This window comes from Protopterus annectens, chromosome 2.part2 (genome assembly GCF_019279795.1).
Source record: "Protopterus annectens isolate FY-2018-M chromosome 2.part2, PAN1.0, whole genome shotgun sequence".
Taxonomy (NCBI): domain Eukaryota; kingdom Metazoa; phylum Chordata; order Ceratodontiformes; family Protopteridae; genus Protopterus; species Protopterus annectens.
Genome location: NC_056730.1, coordinates 662785967 through 662808174, shown reverse-complemented (window position 1 = coordinate 662808174; position 22208 = coordinate 662785967). Strand labels below are relative to the sequence as shown.

Sequence of the window (22208 nt, the reverse complement as noted above, 5' to 3'; positions counted from 1 at the left end):
AGGTAGTTCAGCAAGTGTTTGCTATGACCAAACCAGGACCAAATCCATTGACGGACTTTTTCCAGAGATTGTTTGGGGGGTGGGGCAGTATCCTGATGAACATCCTGATTGCCATCTGTGTAGGAATGATCCTACTGGTGGTATGTGTTTGCTGCTGCATCCCCTGCATGAAAAGACTGATTAAAGACTTTATGGACATGTCAGTTTCAGAAACCTTATACCAAGTTGCTGAACTTGAAGAATTGTTGAAAATTTGAAAATGCTTTCATAAGTTTAAACTGAATGACTCTCTTAACTGCAAATCCTGAGTAGGAAGAGGTTAGGGGAAGAAAAAAATTTTTATGCTTATTTTGAAAGTGGAATAAAAGTATTAAAAGGGGGGAATTGTTAGAAAAATATGTATTAGTAATATGCATGCTTAGTGCATTTGAGGTTTAAAAAGGGTTAATACATTTATTCTGTTCACACTGCATAAATCTGCAGAAGCTACATTCCAATCATGTTATGTCATATGCGCAGCTATGATCTGCTTATGCTTTGGAAATTAACAGGAAAGCATTTGATTTCTGCTAATGTCATGAAAATAATAATAGATGTTTCATTTCTACTAATGTCATGAGATTTAAACAAAGAGTTATTGATTTTCTGCTTATGCTATGAGAAAAGTACATAACTGCTGAAGCTATTGATAATGAAAACAAAAGCTGCTTGAAAATATAAACCGTAGTCAGAATTACTTGTACCTAAGCTAGAAATGTACCTTGAAATGTAACACATATATATTAGAACTGCACAATTGAAGAATAGAAAGTTTGTAGTGGGCTAAAAATAAAGCCCCAAGGCCAGGTTGTTTTTCTGAAATGTTTTTCATAAATCCAGTCATGTCAGCAGGAAATCCAAATAACATTTTCTATGTAACACATAGTGAGTTTTAAATCTGGACATGTCAGCAGGAAATCTAAGCAACATTTCATAGAACTGTATAAAAGAAGCATACTGCCTTCTAGTAATTTAGGCAAAATCCTGTATCTGCATGTTTTGTCTCCTTGCTGAAAGTAATAAAGGGTGCCATACCTGAACCTTACGTGAATTGGTCTTTGAGGTTTTTTCCTTTGACAGTTTCATATGAGAATTCTTCAATGGATGCTAGCAACACAGTGGTCCATTATTTAGTACAGCATTTCAACTCTATCAAGGGTCACTTAGACATGCAAGAGGTATCTCTGGTGGTGGATTCATTCAGAGCAGGTTCTACAAGGCCATCCTTTAATTCTCCCTCAGCTCACGACTATAGTGAGCATGCACGCTTCCCAGACCAGGTGGGGGGGGGGGACTTTCTGGAGAGAGTAGTCCAAGGCACTTGGTAGCCCTGAAAAGGCCAACTTGCGTATCAGTGTCCTAAAGATGAAAGCTTGTGCTTTTAACATTGTAGGCCTTCCAGGATGTTCTCGCTTCTTATTCAGTTGTTATTCAAATGGACAATATGTCAGTAGTTTGGTACATCAGCAAACAATGAAGGACTAAACAATAGCCCTTATGTCAGCAAAAGCACTCAGAGTATGGCAATGGGCGTTCTCATCCAACTGCTTTCTCTTAGCAACTCACATTCCAGGGAAAACCAGTGTAATAGCAGACAAGTTGAGCAGGTCCATTCTTCTTCCTCACAAGTGGTCTCTCAACAAGAAAGTGGCAAAATGATTTTCTGCCATTGGGGCCAGCCTTGCTGCAGTCTTTTTGCTTCTCCTCTAAACAACAAATGCAGCAGCCTGCATGCCGTAATCCCTCCTCAGGGGGAATCACCAAGGGACGTTCTACTTCACGATTGGCCTCCTGGTCTGCTTTATGCTTACTCTCCAATTCTTCTGATTCCAGAATTCCTGCAGACAGCCTCTAGGTTGAAGAGCAAAGTCGTCTCCTCATTGCACCTTACTGGTGGTGTCAGATTTTTCAAATTTGGTTTCCCTTCCTGTGGCCTCATATTCTTTACCAACCTTGGATACTGGATCCAATTCCAGATCTCCTGTCACATCCGACAGGCAGGGTTCATCCAGAAATCTCAAACCTCAAGCTAACAATGTGGTTTTTCCAATTGTGTTAATAGACAGACAACCAGTACTTTCTTCACCTGTTCATCATATACTTTTATTTTCCCATAAATCTTAGACAAGAAAATTTTATACAAGTAAATGGATAAGGTTTGTTTACTGGGCACAGTCAAAACATATTGACTATTTTTCAGCTCCGATACATAAAATTTTGGCATTTTTAGCCTTGAGCTTTATTGAGAGAGCAAACTCTCTTGGTATTAAGGTTCACTGGGCAGCAATATCTAATTTTCATATTGAATTTGAAAACTCTTCTGGGGCCTCTTCTAAACTTTGTAAAACATTCTTGAGAGGCACTCTTCTGTTCGGACCCGCATATAAAGACCCTACTCCACCATGGGATTTGAACTTGGTACTGTAGGCCTCAATTCATTTCCCCTTCAAACTATCAGCAAAATGTGACCTTAAATTCTTGTCCTGGAAAACTATCTTTCTAGTGGCCATTACCTCAGCTAGAAGAATTTCAGAACTTCAAGCCTTGTCATCGAAACCTCCCTACTTAATTTTTCATAAGGATAGAGTTACACTACAAACAAATGCGTCTTTCCTTCCCAAGGTGGTGTCAGAATCCAGTAAGAATCCAGTATCAGTCAGTCCATTAACTTGCCAGTCTTCTGTCCTAAATTTATGAATAAAGGTGAACATATATTGCATTTATTGGATGTTCATAGACAATTACACTTTTATTTACATAGGACAAAAGAAATCAGAAAGCCAGACAAATTGTTTGTGTCTTTTGAAAAATTGAAATTGGGAAAGTCCATGGCAAAAGTAACTCTAGCTAGATGGCTGTTTATCTATAACAAAACTGGATCTAACCTTACCAAAACCAATAAGAGCCCATTCAACTAGGTTCGTAGCAACTTCTTCAGTCTTTCTATCCAGAGCTACCATGGACAAGATATGTGCAGCTGTAACCTGGGCAAATCCTCATATCTTTATCACTCATTACAACAGCTTTTGGCTCAACTGTGCTCACGAATATTCTTCCTTAGTGTCCGCTCGGGGTCCTAGGTAGCTGGGGACTCTTTGCCAACAGTTGAAGGTAGAATGAAAATTGTCAACATCAGATAAAGAAATTATGTACTCACCATAACATTCCATCTGTGTTGTCCATTTTCATTCTTCCTCAGCTTCCTGCCCACCAACCCCCATCCTTTATTTTGACAAACCTCTGGAAGAACAAGACATTCTAAGGACACTGCTGTCCTTTACAACTGAGATCCAGGTGTAGTTCTTTCTTTAGAACATATACATTTTTATGTATTTTTATATATGCATATTGGTAGATACCACTTCAGTTAGAATCAGCAAACAAGATCTGGGTATGTTAGAAGTTGGTGCATTATAGGTAAGGGAGAAGCTTGAGAGCTTTTTGGTTACCACTAGCTTTTGTAATGGCCGAGTCATATCTGAGGTTCGGATTCAAACCCAACAGTTGAGGAAGAATGAAAATGGACAACACATATGGAATGTTATGGTGAGTACATAACTTGTTTTTAAACCTCACTACATTTCCACTTCTATTCAGTCATTTTTCTGATATTTGTGCTGAAATCTTTACTCACTCCATAATCTCCCATACTCCTCCTTTGTCTTCTCTCTATTTTCCCCTACTCTCTTACTAGTTTAATTAAGATTGTTAGTTAATGTAGTTTGAAGCAGTGGAGTCGAACACAATCCACAGTAACACTGTATGCATTACTTCTCATATCTACCTTGCTTGTAACTTGCCTTTCAGCTTGTCATGTGTAAAGTCTGTGTAAATCTTCTAAAGTTTGTATAGATATGTACTGTGTATGTCTGTATTACACTGTGCATGTTTGTCTCTTCTTTACCTTGTGATGTGCACACCCAAGCTGTGCCTATAAATGGTCCACTGAGATTCATGCACTACTCCAGTAAACAAATGTAAAATGAAAATAAGGTATCCTCAGTCAGCAGAGGATCTTGTTTGAAAGATGATGATCACAAGGTGAAATAATGCAAACTCAAAAAGAAAAAGCTTAAACACAGGAAAATACAAGTAAAATAACCCTATTTTATTGAAGGTGGGCAGGCTCTCTTTACCCCAGTCCACTGTACCCCTCTCCCATCTTCACTACTTAGTTATTACTGCCTCCAAGTTCACACACATACTCTTAACAAAATAAGGTTGTGTGACTTCTAAGAAATAATGGCAAGCTTCTGAATTTTAACCCGTTTTTAGCTTTATGATAATTTGCCTTGTCTTCATTGACACTATGCATGGAATCCATCAACATGTCCTTATTTCGTTAGAACATTCTCTTTCTATTATAGGATTATCTGTGGCAAAGTCTCAAAGCACTGTCTTTGTCAGTTCTACATATTTCTGAAGGTGCACAGGTGAGGCTAACATCCTTATGGAAAGCTGTTGTATTTTACATCTTCAAATGATCACCAGAGATGGGACTTCTGCCTTAGGCAGAGTCAAACAGCAGCCATACATCCAGAGCTGTGTATTCTTTCCTCTTGGCCAGGCAAACTCTACCTGTCCTAGGGTATCCGTGCATTCCTAGTATAAAGGTTTGTGCAGTCTTCAGGTCTTTTCATTGAAGTTCAAGTCCATGTCAGGGGCAGTTGTACTCATGCAGCCGCATGGTCCTTAGTGCATGCATTATCAAACTCTGCAGGTTGGACATTGTGTCCATAACAGGGCTGGATTTGCCTCTGCTACCAGCTGGAGGTTGTTGGAGCAGTTGTGATTCAGTGGAACAACACAATAATAACTCTCAATTTCCAGTCCTCTGCAAACTTAGATGACCATAGTCCAGGAATGCTGGCTTGAAAGTCTGTGAAGTAGATGCCATAAAAGGAGTGGTCCCAACACTGAGCCCTGTAGGATACTAGATGTAACTTTTTTTGCTTTCAAAAATGGAGCTATGACTCTAGCCACAAGGTTCTGTCATTCAACCATTTAGCTGTCTACTGTGCAACAAATGGATTTATAATCAGATTTTCAAATCTCCACAATCCCTAAAACAGAAGTAGTTTTAAATGCCTTGGCAAGATCCAGATACACTGTATGCACTGCATAACTGCTAACCACTGCTTCAGTGACTTTTTCAAAGAAAGTAAGGTTAAAGAGATCTGTCTTTGACAAAACCAAATTGACAAGAGTCTATGGTTAAGAGATTTTCAATGCCCATTTTAATAAGTTCTGAGATGCATACAGCCCATAGCCTTACATATGAGTGTAGCAAGACTAATGTCTGTAGTTACTAGGGTGCATGTTTGGGCCATGTTTGTGGGACAGTATTACATTGACTGTGTGTAGTGTATGAATAACATAATTCAGTTGTGTAAGTATTGAAGAATAAGAGGAATTGCACAAAAGAAGAGGACAACTTCAAAGTACTTAAGGGAGAATAAAGACGCATTTGGATAATATGCATGAGTTTAGAAAGGTTGCTGTTAAGCAATTTTTCTTAGATAACTCGAGCACAAAAAAGTTTAGTACAATATATTATGCAACAAAAAGTGGAAAGGAATGTTGCCAAACTTAGAGTCTATGACAAGAAAAATAACTAGTGATCCTACTGAGCTGTTAGAGATGTTTTGGGAAATTTATGAACATTTGTGTAATATAAAGGAAAGAAATGTGGAAGTCAAGAAAAGATACAAATGGAAATACTCATGGAAGTCTTAATTATGCCAAGGTTAGATAAAGATGGTGTTCAACATTTAATGGCTAAGATAGAAAGAGATTAAATAAAATTGGTGACGTATAGTCAATCAGTAGTAAATTCTAATGTAACAGACGTTGGAGTTTAGAAGTTGGGAGGGAAGAAAGTGATAAAGATCTGGAAGGTTTTGTTTAACAATATTTTAAGTGTGTGTGTGTGTGTGTGTGTGTGTGTGTGTGTGTGTGTGTGTGTGTCTGGGGAGGGGGGGGGGGGGTCCAGCACCTTGGAAAAAAGCAGTGATGACTGCATTACCCAAAGAGGGTGCAAACACTCAAAAGCCATCTTATAGATCCATTCAATTTTAAGACATGATTATAAAGTGTTTGACTATACTCATACCTCTCAACCTCTTATAGCAAGAAACCTGGACAAAGCTTAAAATAACAGGAGGACAAAGGCCTAAAAATAGGGACAGATTTCAGATAGTGCTCTTATAAACTTAGGCAGTTATTAGAATAACAGGATATGTATTGACATGTATTTTTTTGAAGGATATGAAGTCTGAAACTTAAATGTATGCCATTATTTAGTGGCTTGCCAAAAAAACACAAATTTTATGAGGAACAAACCAAAAATATGAGGCAAAATATGGACATTCCGTGAAAATCTGGACAGTTGAGCAGTATGACTATACTAGTGAAGAGAATGGCAAAAGGTTATGCTGCTAAATGCTAGGAGTCTAAACCAGAAACTGCATTCACTGGAAGCAGTCCTCCCCTTGGAAGATGCTGACATTTGTGCATGCACTGAGATCTAGTTTAAGGCTGAGGAGAGCACTCCGCTATACCATGTTACATTTCCTTCCACACATTCAGACCACAAACTGAAGGCATGAGAACTTAAGGGGGTAGTGTAACAATATTCATTAAAGATAAATACACCTCTAGATTGGTTAAACAGCACAATTCCCTTGAATTTCTTCAGGTGCAATTGACTGTAGGTAAGACCCTGCTTCAGGTCATTGCCAGCTATAGGACCCTCCTCCATGACTCAGGACATCCACTCAGCCTACTTTAATCTACTTGAGTCAGTCAAGATACAACCAAACACCCTGGTTTTGGGTGACTTTAATTACCCATCTATTGACTGGGTAAATTATAGGTGTTCTAACTCAAATTGCCCAAAGGTTCGTAGACTTCGTTAACTCCAGTGCCCTTGAACAGCTAGTTGACATACCCACAAGAGACTCAGACATCCTGGATCTGGTGCTCACCAACATGGGGGAACCCGCTACACCACCTCCAGTGTGTAGCCATCCCTGGTGAGATCTGACCACAAATCAGTCTCGCTAGAAGTAATTATAACGCAAGACCGCCCTCCTCCCTTGGCAACAACTAGACTAAAAAAAAGTCTCCATGGCCAGTTACAGTTTTTTACATGACCGTATAAATAGCTTCATAGCCCCTCTCCTCACTGATGGAACAGACACCTATGCTGAGTTATACACCAATCCTTTATACAAGCTCCTGTGCAGTTGTGTTGACTCTGCCGTACCTGATAGAACCAAAGCAACATCTTCAAGGAAAAATAAATCTGCCTGGTTGACAACTGCAATTAAGAGGCTATACAATACGAGAAAGAAATTGCTGTCTTAAGAGTAGGAAGGAACGGTCTCAAAACTGGAAACACGCCCTCCTCAACTTAATTAAGTAAATAAGACTCCTAGTGAAGTCCTCCAAAGCTAACTACGGATCCAAATTAGCTTCCCCTAACTAAGGATAACCAAAAGGCATTCTTTAATTACATCCATAACCTCGAAGGTAGGACCAGATTTGAGGTGAACTTGTAGTTAATGATACTACTTATATACAGAATCTGTGGATATAACAAACTGTGGCTAACAGATTCAGTGAAAACTTCACTTCCCTGATCCCGCCATATGTACCGAAAACAATCCCCAACACTTGTCGCTCATGTAGTATTTCAAAGGAGCAGGTCTTGAATACCCTCTCCAAGACCAACAACACAGCCTCTATGGGATGACACAACATCCCAGGCTGTGTTCTACATGGGTTAAAACAGGAGATAGCAGTCAAAATAGCATCACCATTGGGCATGCTTTTCAAACACAGCTTTAAGCACTGGCTTCTTCCCAGCAGAATGGATAAACAGCTACCTTCGTTCCATTGCACATAGTGGGTGCATCCACAGTCTCCGGGAACTGTAGACCCATTAGCCTGACCACCCTTATCTTCAAGACCATGGAACAAATTATCATGGCCCTTATTAACAAAGATATAGGAAATTTCCAAATGCTTGATCACTCCCCCCAGTTTGGCTTTGTTAATTGGAGATCTTGCCTGTTAAATCTGGTGGACTTCTTCGAGACAGTCACCAAAGCCCTAAACGAGGACAAATCTGTGCATACAGCTTACAAAGACTTAGCCAAGGCCTTTTACACAGTCTCCCACTCAGGCATCATTGATAAACTTACCCAGCTGGTTATCAACCCATATATTGTCAGGGCTCACTGATTGAACTCATACAGTCAAAATAGGGGACTCCATTTCCTGCAGCATACCTAAAACTAGTGGTGTTCCAAAGGGATCGGTTCTGGGACCCCTACTGTTCAGAATCCCAAAGCCTAAAACTAAACGGACTGTTGCTGACAAAGTTTGCTGATGACTGCAAACTGGGAGTGATCATTGAAACCACTAGTGATGTTAACTTCCTGCAAGAAAGTCTTACGCAGACTAATGACTGGTGGCAAAGTCATAGTCTTAAACTTAATGCAAAAAATGCATTATCATCCTCTTCAGCAAGGGTGATGTTCCTTCAAGCTTACCACATCAATAGCAATACCCTAAGCGCACAGGCAGTGGTGAGAGATCTGGGCACACAGGTCAACAGCAGCCTTAACTTCAATCACCATGTCTCCATAGTGGTAAGAAGGGCATTTTATATTGCTCATCTCATAAGTAAGGGTATTGCTTTCAGAAAAAAAGAGGTTATAACTCCCCTGTACTCTTCCCTCATTAGGCCAGTAATAGAGTACAATTCTTCCTTTTGTATGCTCTTTTCCAAACACCTGCTGCAATTGGAGAGACCACAAAGGTTCCTCACAAAGAAAATTCAGGGTCTTAAAGATCTGTCTTATGTGGACAAACTGAAATCATTGTCACTTTATTCTATGTCATACAGACTGCTAAGAGGTGACCTGTGCCTTGCATATAGAGCAATCTCTGACCCAGCTTTAATGGAAATGCACATTCACAAGTCAAATGGCACATGGGTCACTTGCTCAAAGTATCTTAACCTGGTATGTGACATCAACAGAGCTTGCTGGAGGGACATATTTGTCTCACAGAGGTTACCCCACCTTTGGAACAAGCTTCTTGTTCATGTTAAAGCCCCTTGTTAGCCCTATTTAAGCGTAATTTGGACGATTGGATGGGTAACTGGAAATCCACCAGGTGGAGGGAGGGTTCCACCTGTATCCCTCTTGGACAGGGGCAATAGGTGCTGATTTTAGTGCCTGCCTGAACCAGACACCCTTCTTGGGAACACAAGTTGAACTTGGCTAGGCTTGTAAGGGCTTTGGGGGTCGTTAGTCTAGTAACCTCCTGAGACCCTATGAAAAGTAGTGCCAAATTTGATAGAAGTGGAGCTTTGTGTTTTTATGAAGAGGAAGCAAACATTTGACAACACTAAGAACAAGGGTGGTTGGGAGGGACGTGCAGTGTAAAAAAAAATCTCTGTTATTGTTGTCGGGTCTTGATGCAAAATTTTTTTAAGTCATCTGGGATTTTATCAGCAGGATAGTGGAATCATTTGGCTACCCTGACAGAATAATAAGGTTAATTAGGAAGATATACGAAGGGTCAGAGGCAGGAATTCAGGTGGGGGAGTTCTTCTCTGATAAGCTATGTTTGAACATAAGGGACACCCCTGTCTTGTTGCTTTCTCCTTATTTACTTTATAGGCATTGTCATTGGCAAAGAAAGCAAAGGATTCAAAAATTTAAGGATACAGCTGGTATAGTAGTTAAGAAGAGTTTGTTTTTGTAAATGATATATTACTTTTTCTTAATGAATCCAGAAAAAGGACATTTCAATGTTGTGTAACATTTTGAGGCAGTTTCAAGCCTTTTCAGGCTATAACATTAATGAAGGAAAAAAATAAAGAAGACTGTGGTAAACTGTGCACCCACACATGGATTGGTTGTTTATGAGACATAAGATTAATTATTTAGATGTATGGATTAAAATGGTTTCTGTTATAGCTGTTATGTATATGTGGGAAGAGACTAAACAGAAGATAAGCTCTTAATTATGGATATGGTTAGTAATATACAAGCAGTGAAAATGTTTTAGTCCCTTTAGTTTTGTATAGAGGTCAGACATTTTTTAACAGCCAGAGGAGAAGCATTTGATGATAATTAGTAAAGAGATGAAGGAATTTATTTAGGGGGAGAACAGAATAAGAGTTCAGTGGGATAAGTTGATTCTCCACATAGAAGAAGGTGGTTTAGAATTACCTGATTTGAAGGGATACTTTAGAGCTGTGCAGTTAATGCTCATATACGTAACACAAGCAGAAGGTTATGAATTAAAATGGAAAGGGTGATGTAATGGGGGGGGGGTTGAAAAATGAGAGAGTAGGGTTTTAGATGCAGATCTTTAAGGAGAATAGCAACAACCATATATAATATTATGTTTATAAAGTAGAAAGTATTCTAAGAACTAAGTCAATGCAAGAATGAGAAAGGAGAGTTTACCAATAGGGATGACTGCAAGTAGGGGTACAGAAAATAGGCAAGAGACACATGGATTTTACTGGCGATAACTGGCAAAGTAAACAGGGTATTGGGAGGAAGTAAGTAGAGAGGGAAAGATAATAGCTTGGGATGAGGCCAAGAAGAAGTTTGGACTGCATGTTAGTGACTGCCTTTCCTATCAGGGACTGATGTCAAAGTATAGGAAAAGAGAAAGGGATAGGTGAGTCCAAAGTGGAAGACCTGCTCTGGGAGAGTTTTTAATCGACTCTAGAATGGAAGCTACTCTGTAATTAGTAGAACATTTAAAATATTGCATGATAACTGTAAGAGTCAATCAGAGAATATTAGAAAAGTTTGGGAAGCTCGCCTGGAAGGACATTTTACAAGGACCAGTGAGAAGACTATACATATAGATTGCTAATATGGAGCAAAGTTAGGAAGGTTTAGGATTTTTGCTTGGAAATGATTGCCATAGGTATTTTTATGAGTTGGCAGATTTTAAAAAAAAATCTGTGCAGACTGTCAGAAATTTTGGGGGAGCAAATGACTGCAAGTTAGGAAATGGTCATTTTGAGATGGAACATAAGATCTGAATTGCTTAGACCTAGTAAGACCTTACTAAGTTTACGGCATTGGCTGCTCTAAATGCAATTACGATTTAAATAGAAATCCAAATCTAAACCAATTGTAACTGTAGTGCTGAATATTATAAAGGAAATAAGAGACCCGAATGTGGATCTTTAGAAGAGGGAAGGAGAAAATTACACAGAAATAAATGGAATTTGTGGAAACAGTTTGAGTAAGAATAATGTTCAGGAGGAAGGGTGAGGTTTAAGGGAAGGTAGGAATTGAGCAATTTAGGTAATGTTGGAGTGAATTATAGTTGTTAAGAAGAAAACCTATATGTATTTTATGAAAATTATATTGTTACTGTACTTTTTTCTTTTTTCTTAATGGGTATGCACCTATGTCTTTGTTTAAAATGTAGTTTAATAAAGAGGTTTAAAAAAAAGATTGTTAACACATAGGGGGAGTTTAGCTGCAGAGATTTGTCCAAAAAGAGCAAAACTTTCATATATCACATATTTGAATCCTACAGTGATGATCTTCTTATTCATGCAGCTGTTAGGGTGAGTAATCTCACAAATATTCTTTCTTGAAATGTTGGAAGTATATTCACTAATGGTTGGGGGGCTGACACGTTCATGTGCCAGCCATGGTACACTTTCATAGTAGTTGTTTGATATCACGGTGCACTCTGGCATTGGGTATTAGAAAAGTGTCAGATAGTAGTTGGTGAATAAGCAGAGTCATAAGGTCTATATGATAAGAACTTTGTTGTCTTGCACCCAATGATATGGTGAGAACTAAGCCCATGATCTGTATTTTATACTTTATCTGTACTTATTTATTCCTTTTTTGTTGTTTTTAGGAAGAAGAGACATTCCTTGGTACCCCTCTTACAGATGGAGAGGCAGCATATGTTTACTGCAACAGTTTATTGGCCATGCCTGAAGAAGGTGTGTACATGGAGTCCTTTTGACATTATATTGTGTGATAGTGAATGTTTTGTGAAATCTGTTAGTTATCTGAAAAATGGATTGATTGAAATAGTCTTGCAATTTATCAGACTTCTGCTCACTGAAACGCACTGCACTCAGTTAAGTTTTCCAGGACTGCATTTCAGTGAATGCTACATGTTCTTCATGGGGCCTTGCATTTTCAGGACCCTTTCTTAGTGATTTTGTTTGCAAGTACACAACAGCAATGGTAGGTATCCATGAGTTACTGTAGTTGCTTCCTAATGCCTGTATATATTTCTTATACTGATTTTAGTGTTACTCTAATATAGCTAAGTTTTAACTTTAAGGGGACATGATCTTATGGTAGATACTCTGGAGATCTTTCCAGTTGTGCTGTCCAGTCATGCTCCACTGCTTCTTAGGATTTGTGTACCTGCTGAGATGTTTTTTAAGCACTGGAAGTTGAACTTATAAAACTTATTTTCTAGTTTAAAAGTATTTTTTCATTCCTGACAATTTTTAACTTACCTGAGTCCTGTGCATCATCTCATGGAATGGGAAATTATTAAGGAACTCCTTATAAAATTCATAAAAGACTATAACAGGGAGGTGTTGAGAGATGTGGGGCATAATCTTAAAAGTACCAAAGAGAGTTTCTGAAGTCTTTAGAAAAAGTGATTAGACAGTTGCTTCACTGTACTCATTTAACTTTACTAGGACAGTTGCCTCACTCCCTTCTAGAGGCATTGGGAGTAAGAGTTAATGGGGAGTGTTGGCAACCTGCTTCTTTGTAAGACGAAACAGTCCAGGAATGCATTAACTTTACAAAATATTGAAATCATGCCACCTAATCAAAAAGTAGTGTTTGACTGTGAGACTTGGTCAGCATGTAATCAACAAGATGATTTGCAAGGTAACTGGTCCTGTTACTGGAATACTCCCAAAGACCTTCTGAGGTGCAGGAGATTTTTGCTGAATTTTACTCAGGCCTTCGACTGGAGGATACGCTGTGTACATCATGACAATAGAATAGCTGAATACTAGTCTGAATTAGTTTTACCTAGATTAAACATGGATCTGGCCAGCTGTCTGGAGGCTAAGATCACATTGGAGGAATTTGAACTGGTACTAAATGGACAGGCTGGGATAAGATTCTAGGAGCAGTTGAGGTCCTTTTGGAAGTTTATTTAATAGGTAAGAATGCTTTCCTTCGTAATTTTGTGCATTACCAATTCAGTCCTTTCCAGCAGAATTGAGTCCCCCTTCTCTCGTAGAAGAAAACCATAATTTGTTTTTGTTTATCTTGAAGTGAGAAAAAGATACTTTGCATATGAGTTTATATAGACCTGTTTCATCTCATGATGATGGACTTTTATGGCAGCCATGGCAAAGTGTCTGGCTAGTGTCTTGCCTGGTTTCGTTCCTATAGACTGTATTAATTTGTTCCATGAAGGACAACATTTGATAATTCAGTTAAGACAGATTTGCTAATTGAGGATACCACCAAGAGAGACAACTTTGTTATTAACCAACCTAGTCACTGAAAAGATTGATCATGTGGACATGGCTGCTTGTTTGCTGTCTTGATTCAGATGGTGATCTCTGGAAGTTTCTGGATATGTTTCAAAGCTTATGTATGAGATCTAAAGCTTAAATTAAAATGGGGTTGGGCTGTCCTCAGCCATTACCTTTTTCAGGGCACTAGGTGGGGAGACCTCTTCATTATTTGCACTGTACCTTGAAACTGCATCACCATATCTGCATGACCTACCTGTAAGTGCAGGGTATTAACGTTGCATTCAGACTTACAAAATCTCCTTCTGCGCAGTTGACTTCTTGGTAAATTTGTTGAACACACAGAAATTTGCAGTTTCTTTTTAGGATTTGGAAATCTTTAGGGAGTTCATTTTATAAAATCAGCATGCACAGGACTAGGTCTGTAAAAGTTAACTGTGCACCAGCCTTACAATCTAGGGATAAGTATCCCTTTTTGGAAAATTTGGACCAAATTAAATGTTTGGTTATAAAGCTTAACACCAATTTGTTAGTAATGTTTCTATGCTTGGATTGTTTCATGGGATGTTATTGTCGGATTATGGAGAAAATGGGAAAGAGATTGTCTTCATACAGTTGGGTGTACGGTTGCATAAAAGGGACTATAAGAAGAATTGGAGTGGATTGTTTAATAGTCACTGGGCTCCTTAAACTTATATGATGAGCTGACAAAAAATATGAAAAGGCTGATAGCTCCTTATTTTATGCAGTAAGCCTCAAATGTCCCTATCACAAAATGGATATAAATAATAATAAAAAAAATAAAAAAAACAGTTTGGGTGGGGAAATTTTTTGAGCCACTAAAGGGAAATATAAGTGCTTTTGTCTACTAAACTGTTTTTGAAAGTTCTAAACTTCTTCAGAGCAGTGTTACTGTGAGAGTGACATGTATTTATGAACTGTAGTTTTTAACTGAGCAGTGCTGGACTAAGAAGTACTTTTAAGAAACACTGTTACTTTGGCATTAACAATGCTCTGAAGAAGTCTAGAGACCTTAAAATAATTTAGTAGACAAATGTGCTTTTCTTTTCCTTTCACTTCATCCAAACTGTGTTTTTATTTATTATTTTTATACAAAGAAATGGTTGAGAGTCATTTGCTTATTTTGCGTATCAGTCTCTTGAAATAATGTGGGATACAGCTGAACAATATTGGGCAGGAATTGGATTGTTGTAGGGTGTTACAGCACTAAGAATAACTCCTGAAGGATGGTAGACTGATAAGACTGTACTGTTTTCAGTAATTGTCATTGAAAAGGGCCATATTGCTGAGAATTTTCTGTAATGCTAGTGAGTACTTTTAAGAAAACTAAGTTATAAGCAGTCAAGAAGGCAGAGGGGCCATTATGGGTGAACTTGCTAGTAGAAAATAGTGGGCTGGGATATTTAAAGAAAGGGATAATAATTGTGTTTGTACAGACTGTTGGTTTCTGGGAGAGTTAGAGTACTTGAAAAGTACAAGATATATAAGGAACATGAGTTAAGGTGCCATTGAAGTGGAAAGATTGCGCCCACCCACTCCATATCCCTAGGGTATGCCAAGCATTTCAGAAAATATTGCATTTTCTGAATGGTAGTGCCAGTTCAGTTACTATTATGCCCTCTGTAGGTTAGCCAAGATATTTCCAGTGGCTCCCTTGAAATGCTGGAGTTGTATTGAGCCATCCTGGGGGACTGGATGCCTATATTTTGGGAATGTTTAGCCCTTGAGATGTGTAGGGGGGATTTACAAAACTGTCTGCAACATGTGTATCCACAGATGTTTCTGTACCCCTCTTAATATTGCATGATAACCCTGACCCTAATCCTCACCCTACAATTTACCTTAAAAATGCTTTTAGACAAATTTGGTCTAGATGTGCTTATGTGGTTTTTCTGTGAGATTGCAAAAGGGAAGTGTTTTCAGAGATTCTTAGACTCAGATTGTTAATAGGCTAATGATCCAGAGGGCCTTTCTAAGCCTAGCCAAATTTTCCCAAAAGAATATTGATGTCCTGTGTCCGACTAGGACAGTGACAGCCAAGTATTTATAAGCAACCTCTGTCCATAAGGTACATGGGTGCCAGGCCCAGTGTAAATTTCGTATTTCCCTATCCACTGGTCTGGGTTGAGCTTAAACTGGGTAATAGACAAACTCAGCTTCACATGGGTGGGAAGCCTGTTCCATAGGAGGGGCAGTCTCTGGGACACTTATCTGTCTCTCCAGCATGCTTTGTTTAAGTCACAGACAAAATTCAGGTCTCTAGACCTTGTATTTTTGGTACTCTGTGGCTTGCAAATATGTAAGAGATTCATAAAAGTAGCGTTTGTGGATGCCTTGTAAGCCAAACATAGATCGCACCTCAACAGTATGTCGGAGACTGAGTAGAGGGAAAGGGCTTTAAGACGCTCTACATAAGGAAGATTTGTTACTTTTGCTCTGAAGTCGCTCTAGTTGTTGCATATGCCTGGCCAGGTGCATACCAAAGAGAGCATTATACTCTATGATTGGTCTGATAAAGGAGGAGTACAGTGGGATAATGTTCATAGATAGATTCATAGATTAGTACTAAGCTAACTGCCCTTGTGAGCCATTTTAAGCGTAGCCAATTATCCCTTGTGAGACTCAAACCCTGCACCTAGTGTTTTTTAAGGCAAACACCTTAACCATTAGGCCACCCTCCCAACCCCTCTTTCGACCTAGGTGGTCGAAAGTAAGGTTGCTGTCCATGTGTGTTCCCAGATCCCTGAACACTGGGTCGAGACTACTTGTGTGTGTGTGTGTGTGTGTGTGTGTGTATATATATATATATATATATATATATATATATATATATATATATATATATTAGCAGAGTTCGACAAGCCTCTTAATGTGTGCTTAGGTTACTCCTGTGAATGCACAGTTAAAAACACTGTTTTTGCAGGGGGGCAGTTTCCCCCTGAACAGCATATCCCCGCATTTCCTGTTAGTAGTATGTAATATCACCAAGATCATGCAATCCACAAGGAAGAAGCATATTCCCCAATCCTGAGGATTATCCATTATCACAGAACTGTCAGTATGCATTGTCAGCCAAAGTGTGTCAATAACACAGAGGTCGATTTTCCTACACTCCACCAATGGTAGGCAAACCCTATTTTATGCATAATATATATATATATATTTGTTTGTGTGTGTATGTAGAGATAGAGAGAGAGAGATAAAGCATAGCATTTCCTTTAATGGTATGGTCAGTCCTGCTGCCTGATGTAGAGAGGAACACCCCTATAAAGGGAGTCTTATCTCCCATTCTTTTGTTTGATCTCTTTGATTTCCCATGTTTGACTTTAAACTTTACTATTTTATATCATTCTGAAGTTTGTAGTCTACCAGCCATACCCTTCTGCACTGCAGAAGTCAGCTTACCATTTGTGTGGTTTGAGGCCGTCTAGGCATATTTAAACTTTCATGTTTTCCATTTTCAGTCATCCGCTGTTTTCCTGCCAACTGTGCACCCATTGCACATGTAAGATACCAGCCTACCACCAACCTTATGCAGAGTACCATATATAGTATGGTTAGCCTTTGCATTGCCCAGGGTGTGCTCATTATCTACTAACCATAAACAGTTCTGCTTTCAATCATCAGAAGGCATCATGCTGTGTCTTAACCCACTTGTAAACCTTTAGGATATCACTTTTTCATTCTGTTATGATATTAAACATGTTCACACACCTGCTCTTGTAAGTCATTGAAATCAAGTATTCTAGCATATTAATTCAGGTATCTTACATCCTACTGCAAACTTTGCCATTTAATATTGTGATTTGTTATGTAGTGTCCCAGACGCATTCTCTTTTAAAAACAGAAATTATTTATTCATTCTTGGGAACCACAACTGATATGTTCAGCCTTCCAGTGGTATCTTGTTACCAATGGGCAAGTACATACTCAGTGCTCCTTGTTGTTTGCAGTTGTTGATCTGATATTAGAAACTCTCATAGATGGGTTGCTATGCTTGTGTTTATCTTTTCCTTCAGTCAGCATTTGTTGTCATTTTTCCCCAGGATTTTGTGTAGTTGGGGGCAAACTTATGGCTGTGATGATTAAAGCCATATCATCGTACACCAAGTTCATAAGCACACTTTTCCAGTGTGTTCATCAGTTCTTTTTTTGCTACTTGAATGCTTCAGCACTTGGTCCTTAGGAAAAAGCTTGTCATTCATATGCTATTTGTTTACTTAACATCTTTTCTGAAATTGGCAAGAATAGTGGAAGGAAGGTTCCTGTGGGACAGATGGGATTGTCCCACTTGTTGCATGGAGCATGGGCCAGATTTAAGCATGAGAGAGTTTGCCCAGAATACTGTCCAGGGGCCAATGCATGCCATAGGTAAGTACTTTTCTCCTTCACTCTGGGTCAGTTAGAACTTACAAGATGGTTGTACATTGAGTAAACTCTAGTTGTCCCAGTGTGAAAACAGAAACTCAGCAGAGAAATCCAGTGGCCTTTTGTGTTTTGGGGAAAATTTCAGTAACTGGCTAGTAAGGGTACTACCTGGATGCCAAGAAAAAAGAAGCACAGAGGATCTGATGGAAAATGAGCTACAAAAGATGAGGAAAAAACACTGACTGAAAAAAGTACTGCAGCTGTTCAGCAAAAAGCAGTGCAAGCACCAGACATGATTTCCAGTAACCTAGAGGAAAGCCTAAGTTAACTGCACATGGACCTGGTTGAAATAGAAGGCTGGAAAAATGTAATAAGCTTTAAACAGACATCCAGACATTGTGATAAAACAGCAAACAATCAGAAGTCGAAATGAAGAAAATGCTGGCTGAATATGAGACTGTTGAAGAAGAGATATTTCAGAAAATAGTAGAATTAGAAGACAGAGCAGAGAGAGAAAACCTGAGGTTTTCAGAAGTACCAGAGAAGCTAGAAGGAACATACTGTATTAATTTTATTAAGGCACAAATAAGCAACTGGACTAGTATTCCACAGCAGCAGTTAAGTCATAGGGCACACTGTGTGATTGCTCCAAACATGGCTATGAGAAAACAACGTAGGCCTTTAATAGTAAAGATGCAGTTTCACCAGCAGAAGGAGATGATTATGACAAAACTGTGGCAGAAGGAGAAAGTACTCAAAGTGGGAGGCAGATTGTTTGTGGTGAATGATTACTTATTGTACACCAGGCAGAAGAGGAGTAAATTTATTCCACTATCCAGGGAATGTCGAGAAGCATGAGTGAGATTCAAACTGCTGTATCAAGCTATCTTCAAAATATTCTTCCCTGGAGGGACAAAATCATTTTTTACTGAAGTACATGCTAAGGAGGAAATACAAAAGTTTGTTCAACAAAAAGTGAGCTGTGAAGCAGAAGAAGATTCTGCTTCTTGTTGTTCTAGCAGTAAAGACCACAGAGAGACTGTGCCAGTGAAACTTTTTCCAGTGTTTCAACAGAAAATGCTGGAGAGAAGGAATTGAGCACAAGAGTCAACTCGAAGACTTGAGAGCATGTTGGAAATGAAGCAGAGACAGGATTTGGGAGATGGAAATGAACAGGAATAAAAAAATTAACTTGGAAATTGAAAAGAAATTGTGGGATTACAAAGCAATAATTATATTTGTAAAATATGAGAGAACAAGGAAATCTGTAAATATTAGAATTTTTGGACTTTGGATTTGTGGGGGGCTCGAAAGTGTATGTCCTACTTCATGTCATTAATGTTTGGAAAAATACTCAGGAGAGGGAAAGAAAAGGAAGAAAACTGTAAGTAAAACAATTTTTTTCTAATAGTATTTTTATAATGTATGGTTTTCTTTGCATGCTGTAAAGTTTTCTCAGTTGTTTTTTTAAGTGGAATGGGGATACTGTTCTAAACGGGTGCTCCTTTATTTCTTGTTTTCCTTTCTCCATTGTTTTCTCTTTCACCTTGTTCAGTTTTAAGAAATGTAGGCACTGCATTGTAAAAACAAAGTCTGGTTAAAAATGCATGACAAAATAAAAGTAATATGATTTTTCTCATTCTTGCACTGGGGAGTGACTGGATTAAGGCCCTTAGCATGATCTGGTTAGAATTTTTAATAGAAAGCAAGTAAATGAAAAAGAATATTGAATATTATAAGGCTTTTTCTAGAATATAAATGAATGCTTAGTAGCAATTCTGTATTAGGGCCTCATATCTCCACGGAGCCAATCTGATAAATTGGAAATGTTAGAGAAATTGGCTAGAAAAAAGAGAAAAATTGGCTAGGAGATAATGTTTTCTGAAAGCATTCAGATGATGTTCTTCGTCTTCCATTGCTGCAGTCCTGACTATTGGGTATAGTCCGCGTCCCAGTCGGCCCGAATACCAGAGTATAAGGCTGACGTCGGTCAGGGCGCATTAGACTGACGTCAGTACGTCAGGGTACTAATGCGCATGACCGACGTCATATCCCCAGTCTTTTTTGCCGCATGGTCCGATGCAGAAGCAGTTTTGCGAGTGCAGGTTGGCGTTCTGAAATATTTCCGAAACCGGAGTTTCAGACCGAAACAGAGTTGGCTAAGTACCCGCTAGAACATTTTGTTTTTCTTGCCTCAGTATTTTACCGGATGTCAGAAAAAGTGAATAACTGTATTTCTTGTGGGAAACAGATACCTCATAGGGATTATCATACCTTGTGTATACCTTGTTTAGGGCCTGAGCACGACGTTGTTGGTTGCCGCTCTTGTGCTAGGTTTAACAAACGCACTATTAAGAGGAGGTTAGACTGTGCCAGGTTAGTGTTTGGGAAGCGTTGCAATTATAAAATGCCGCCGGATGCTCCGGCCCGCCTCCAAGAAGCGCAAGGATAAAACAGTGAAGCCTAGGGTTGAGGAACCGGCAGTCCCGGACGCCGGTTCTTTGGAAGGCTCAGTGGAGCCGGAGGTTTTGCCAGGAGTTTCCATGGAGTCCCAGGCAGAAACTATACTCTTACAGGATGTGCCTTCTCAGGAGGTAGGCCAGGCTGAGGGGGCTTCTCAGGTGACTGTTCTTCCCTCTCTTCCCAAGGTAGTTAGGGCCTCTCCTTCTGTTGCCAAAACTTCTATGAGAGGTAGGCCTACTTCAGCTTCAGTGGGGGCTTCTCCTACCATTTCAGGTTCTGTACCTAAGAAACATATGCTTAAGATGGCAGAAGATTTGATTACTATGATTAGGGGTTCTATGCCCCGCCTGATAAGAGGCCTAGGGTGGAACCTGAGTTTGAGAGTTTTGAACAGTGTTCTGAGGCTTCAGAATCTTCTGTGGAAGATTTGCAGGAGTATCCTACCTATTCTGATTCTGATGTGGATGATTCCACTCCTACAGCGTCTCCACCTGAGGATTTCTCATTTTCAGAGACTTTGCATTCCATGAGGGAGCACTTTAAATGGGAAGGCCAGGATTACTCTGACTCCAGGAAAAGGCTTAGGAGTTCTTGTTTTACCCCAGCATAGGCCTTTAGCTATTCCTCCTGTGTTGAATGTGGTGGAAGATGTTTTGCAGAGGCTTCCCTGAACCCTGACTCTTTGCCTCCTGCTCCTGTTAAGCCTGATAGGTATTATAGGGTGCCCGAAGCTCATAAATATTTGTTTAAGAGTCCTAGGGCGGACCCAGAAACTATTTCCCAGGGGCCTAAGGGTGTAAAAGCTTCTGTGGTTAAAAATCCTGTCCCCACTGATAAAGAGGCGAGGGCTTTGGATAGGTGGGGAAAGAAAGTGTATACTTCTTCCACTCTAGCCATGAGAGCTTTGAATTGTCAGTTTCACATGTTAAAATATCAGAATTACCTTCTTTCACAATTGAAATCTAAGGTGGATGCTTTGGCGGAAGGTATTGAGTGTAAAGAGTTGCTGGATTTGGTTCATGTGTCCGAACAAGTGGGTAAGCATTCTTTGCAATGTGGTTTTGATGCTGTACAGGCCTCCTCGAGGGTGGCTGCTACCAGCTCTGTTCTTCGCAGGCATGCCTGGTTGAAGGATCAGAATTTATCTGAGCATGTTAAGACAAGGATTTTGGATGCTCCTTTACAGTCTGATGTGTTGTTTGGTTCGCCTGTGGAAGCTGTTTTAAAGAAAATGGAGGACAAAGCTAAGTCTATGCAAACTGTTAAAGATTTTTGCAGGTGCAGCCACCAAGTTTAGTAGAAATTGGCCTGCTAAGGGGTGGACATATCCTGCTTATGATTCTCAGTCTAGGGGTAGGTCTAGGCGTGGTAGGGGCAGGGCTCAAAGTTCTTTTAGGCCTAGAACAGGAGTTCACCTGCTCAGACTTCTGGTGAGGGCAGGGGTCAGTCCTTTCGTAAACAGACCCAATGACCTGTTTTTTCAGCTGCCAGCAGATTCACGTCTGGCAGCTCCTTTGGGACGAAGACTGTCTCTTTTCAAAGAAAATTGGGATTTAATTACTCAAGACAAATGGATGTTGGATATCATTCACCACGGTTACAGATTTTATTTCCATACAATGCCCCCTTTCAAAGGCATGCCAGACGTTCCTCCTCTACAAAGAAAAGAGGCTCACAAGCAAGTTTTACAGTTACTTCACATAGGGGCCATTCAGCCAGTCCCTGTGTCAGAGAGGGGCCTAGGATTTTATTCTCGCCTGTTCCTTGTACCAAAGAAGGGGAACACGTG

General features: G+C 39.5%; 1 protein-coding gene across 1 annotated transcript in view; it reads left to right on the top strand.

The window, feature by feature from the left end:
- Positions 1-22208, top strand: part of DNAAF9 (dynein axonemal assembly factor 9) — a 2711795-nt gene that overhangs the window by 1176580 nt on the left and 1513007 nt on the right. The window contains exon 20 of the mRNA XM_044064082.1: positions 11962-12049. Within this exon, the coding sequence (XP_043920017.1) occupies positions 11962-12049 (88 nt within the window). The remainder of the gene's footprint in view (positions 1-11961; positions 12050-22208) is intronic.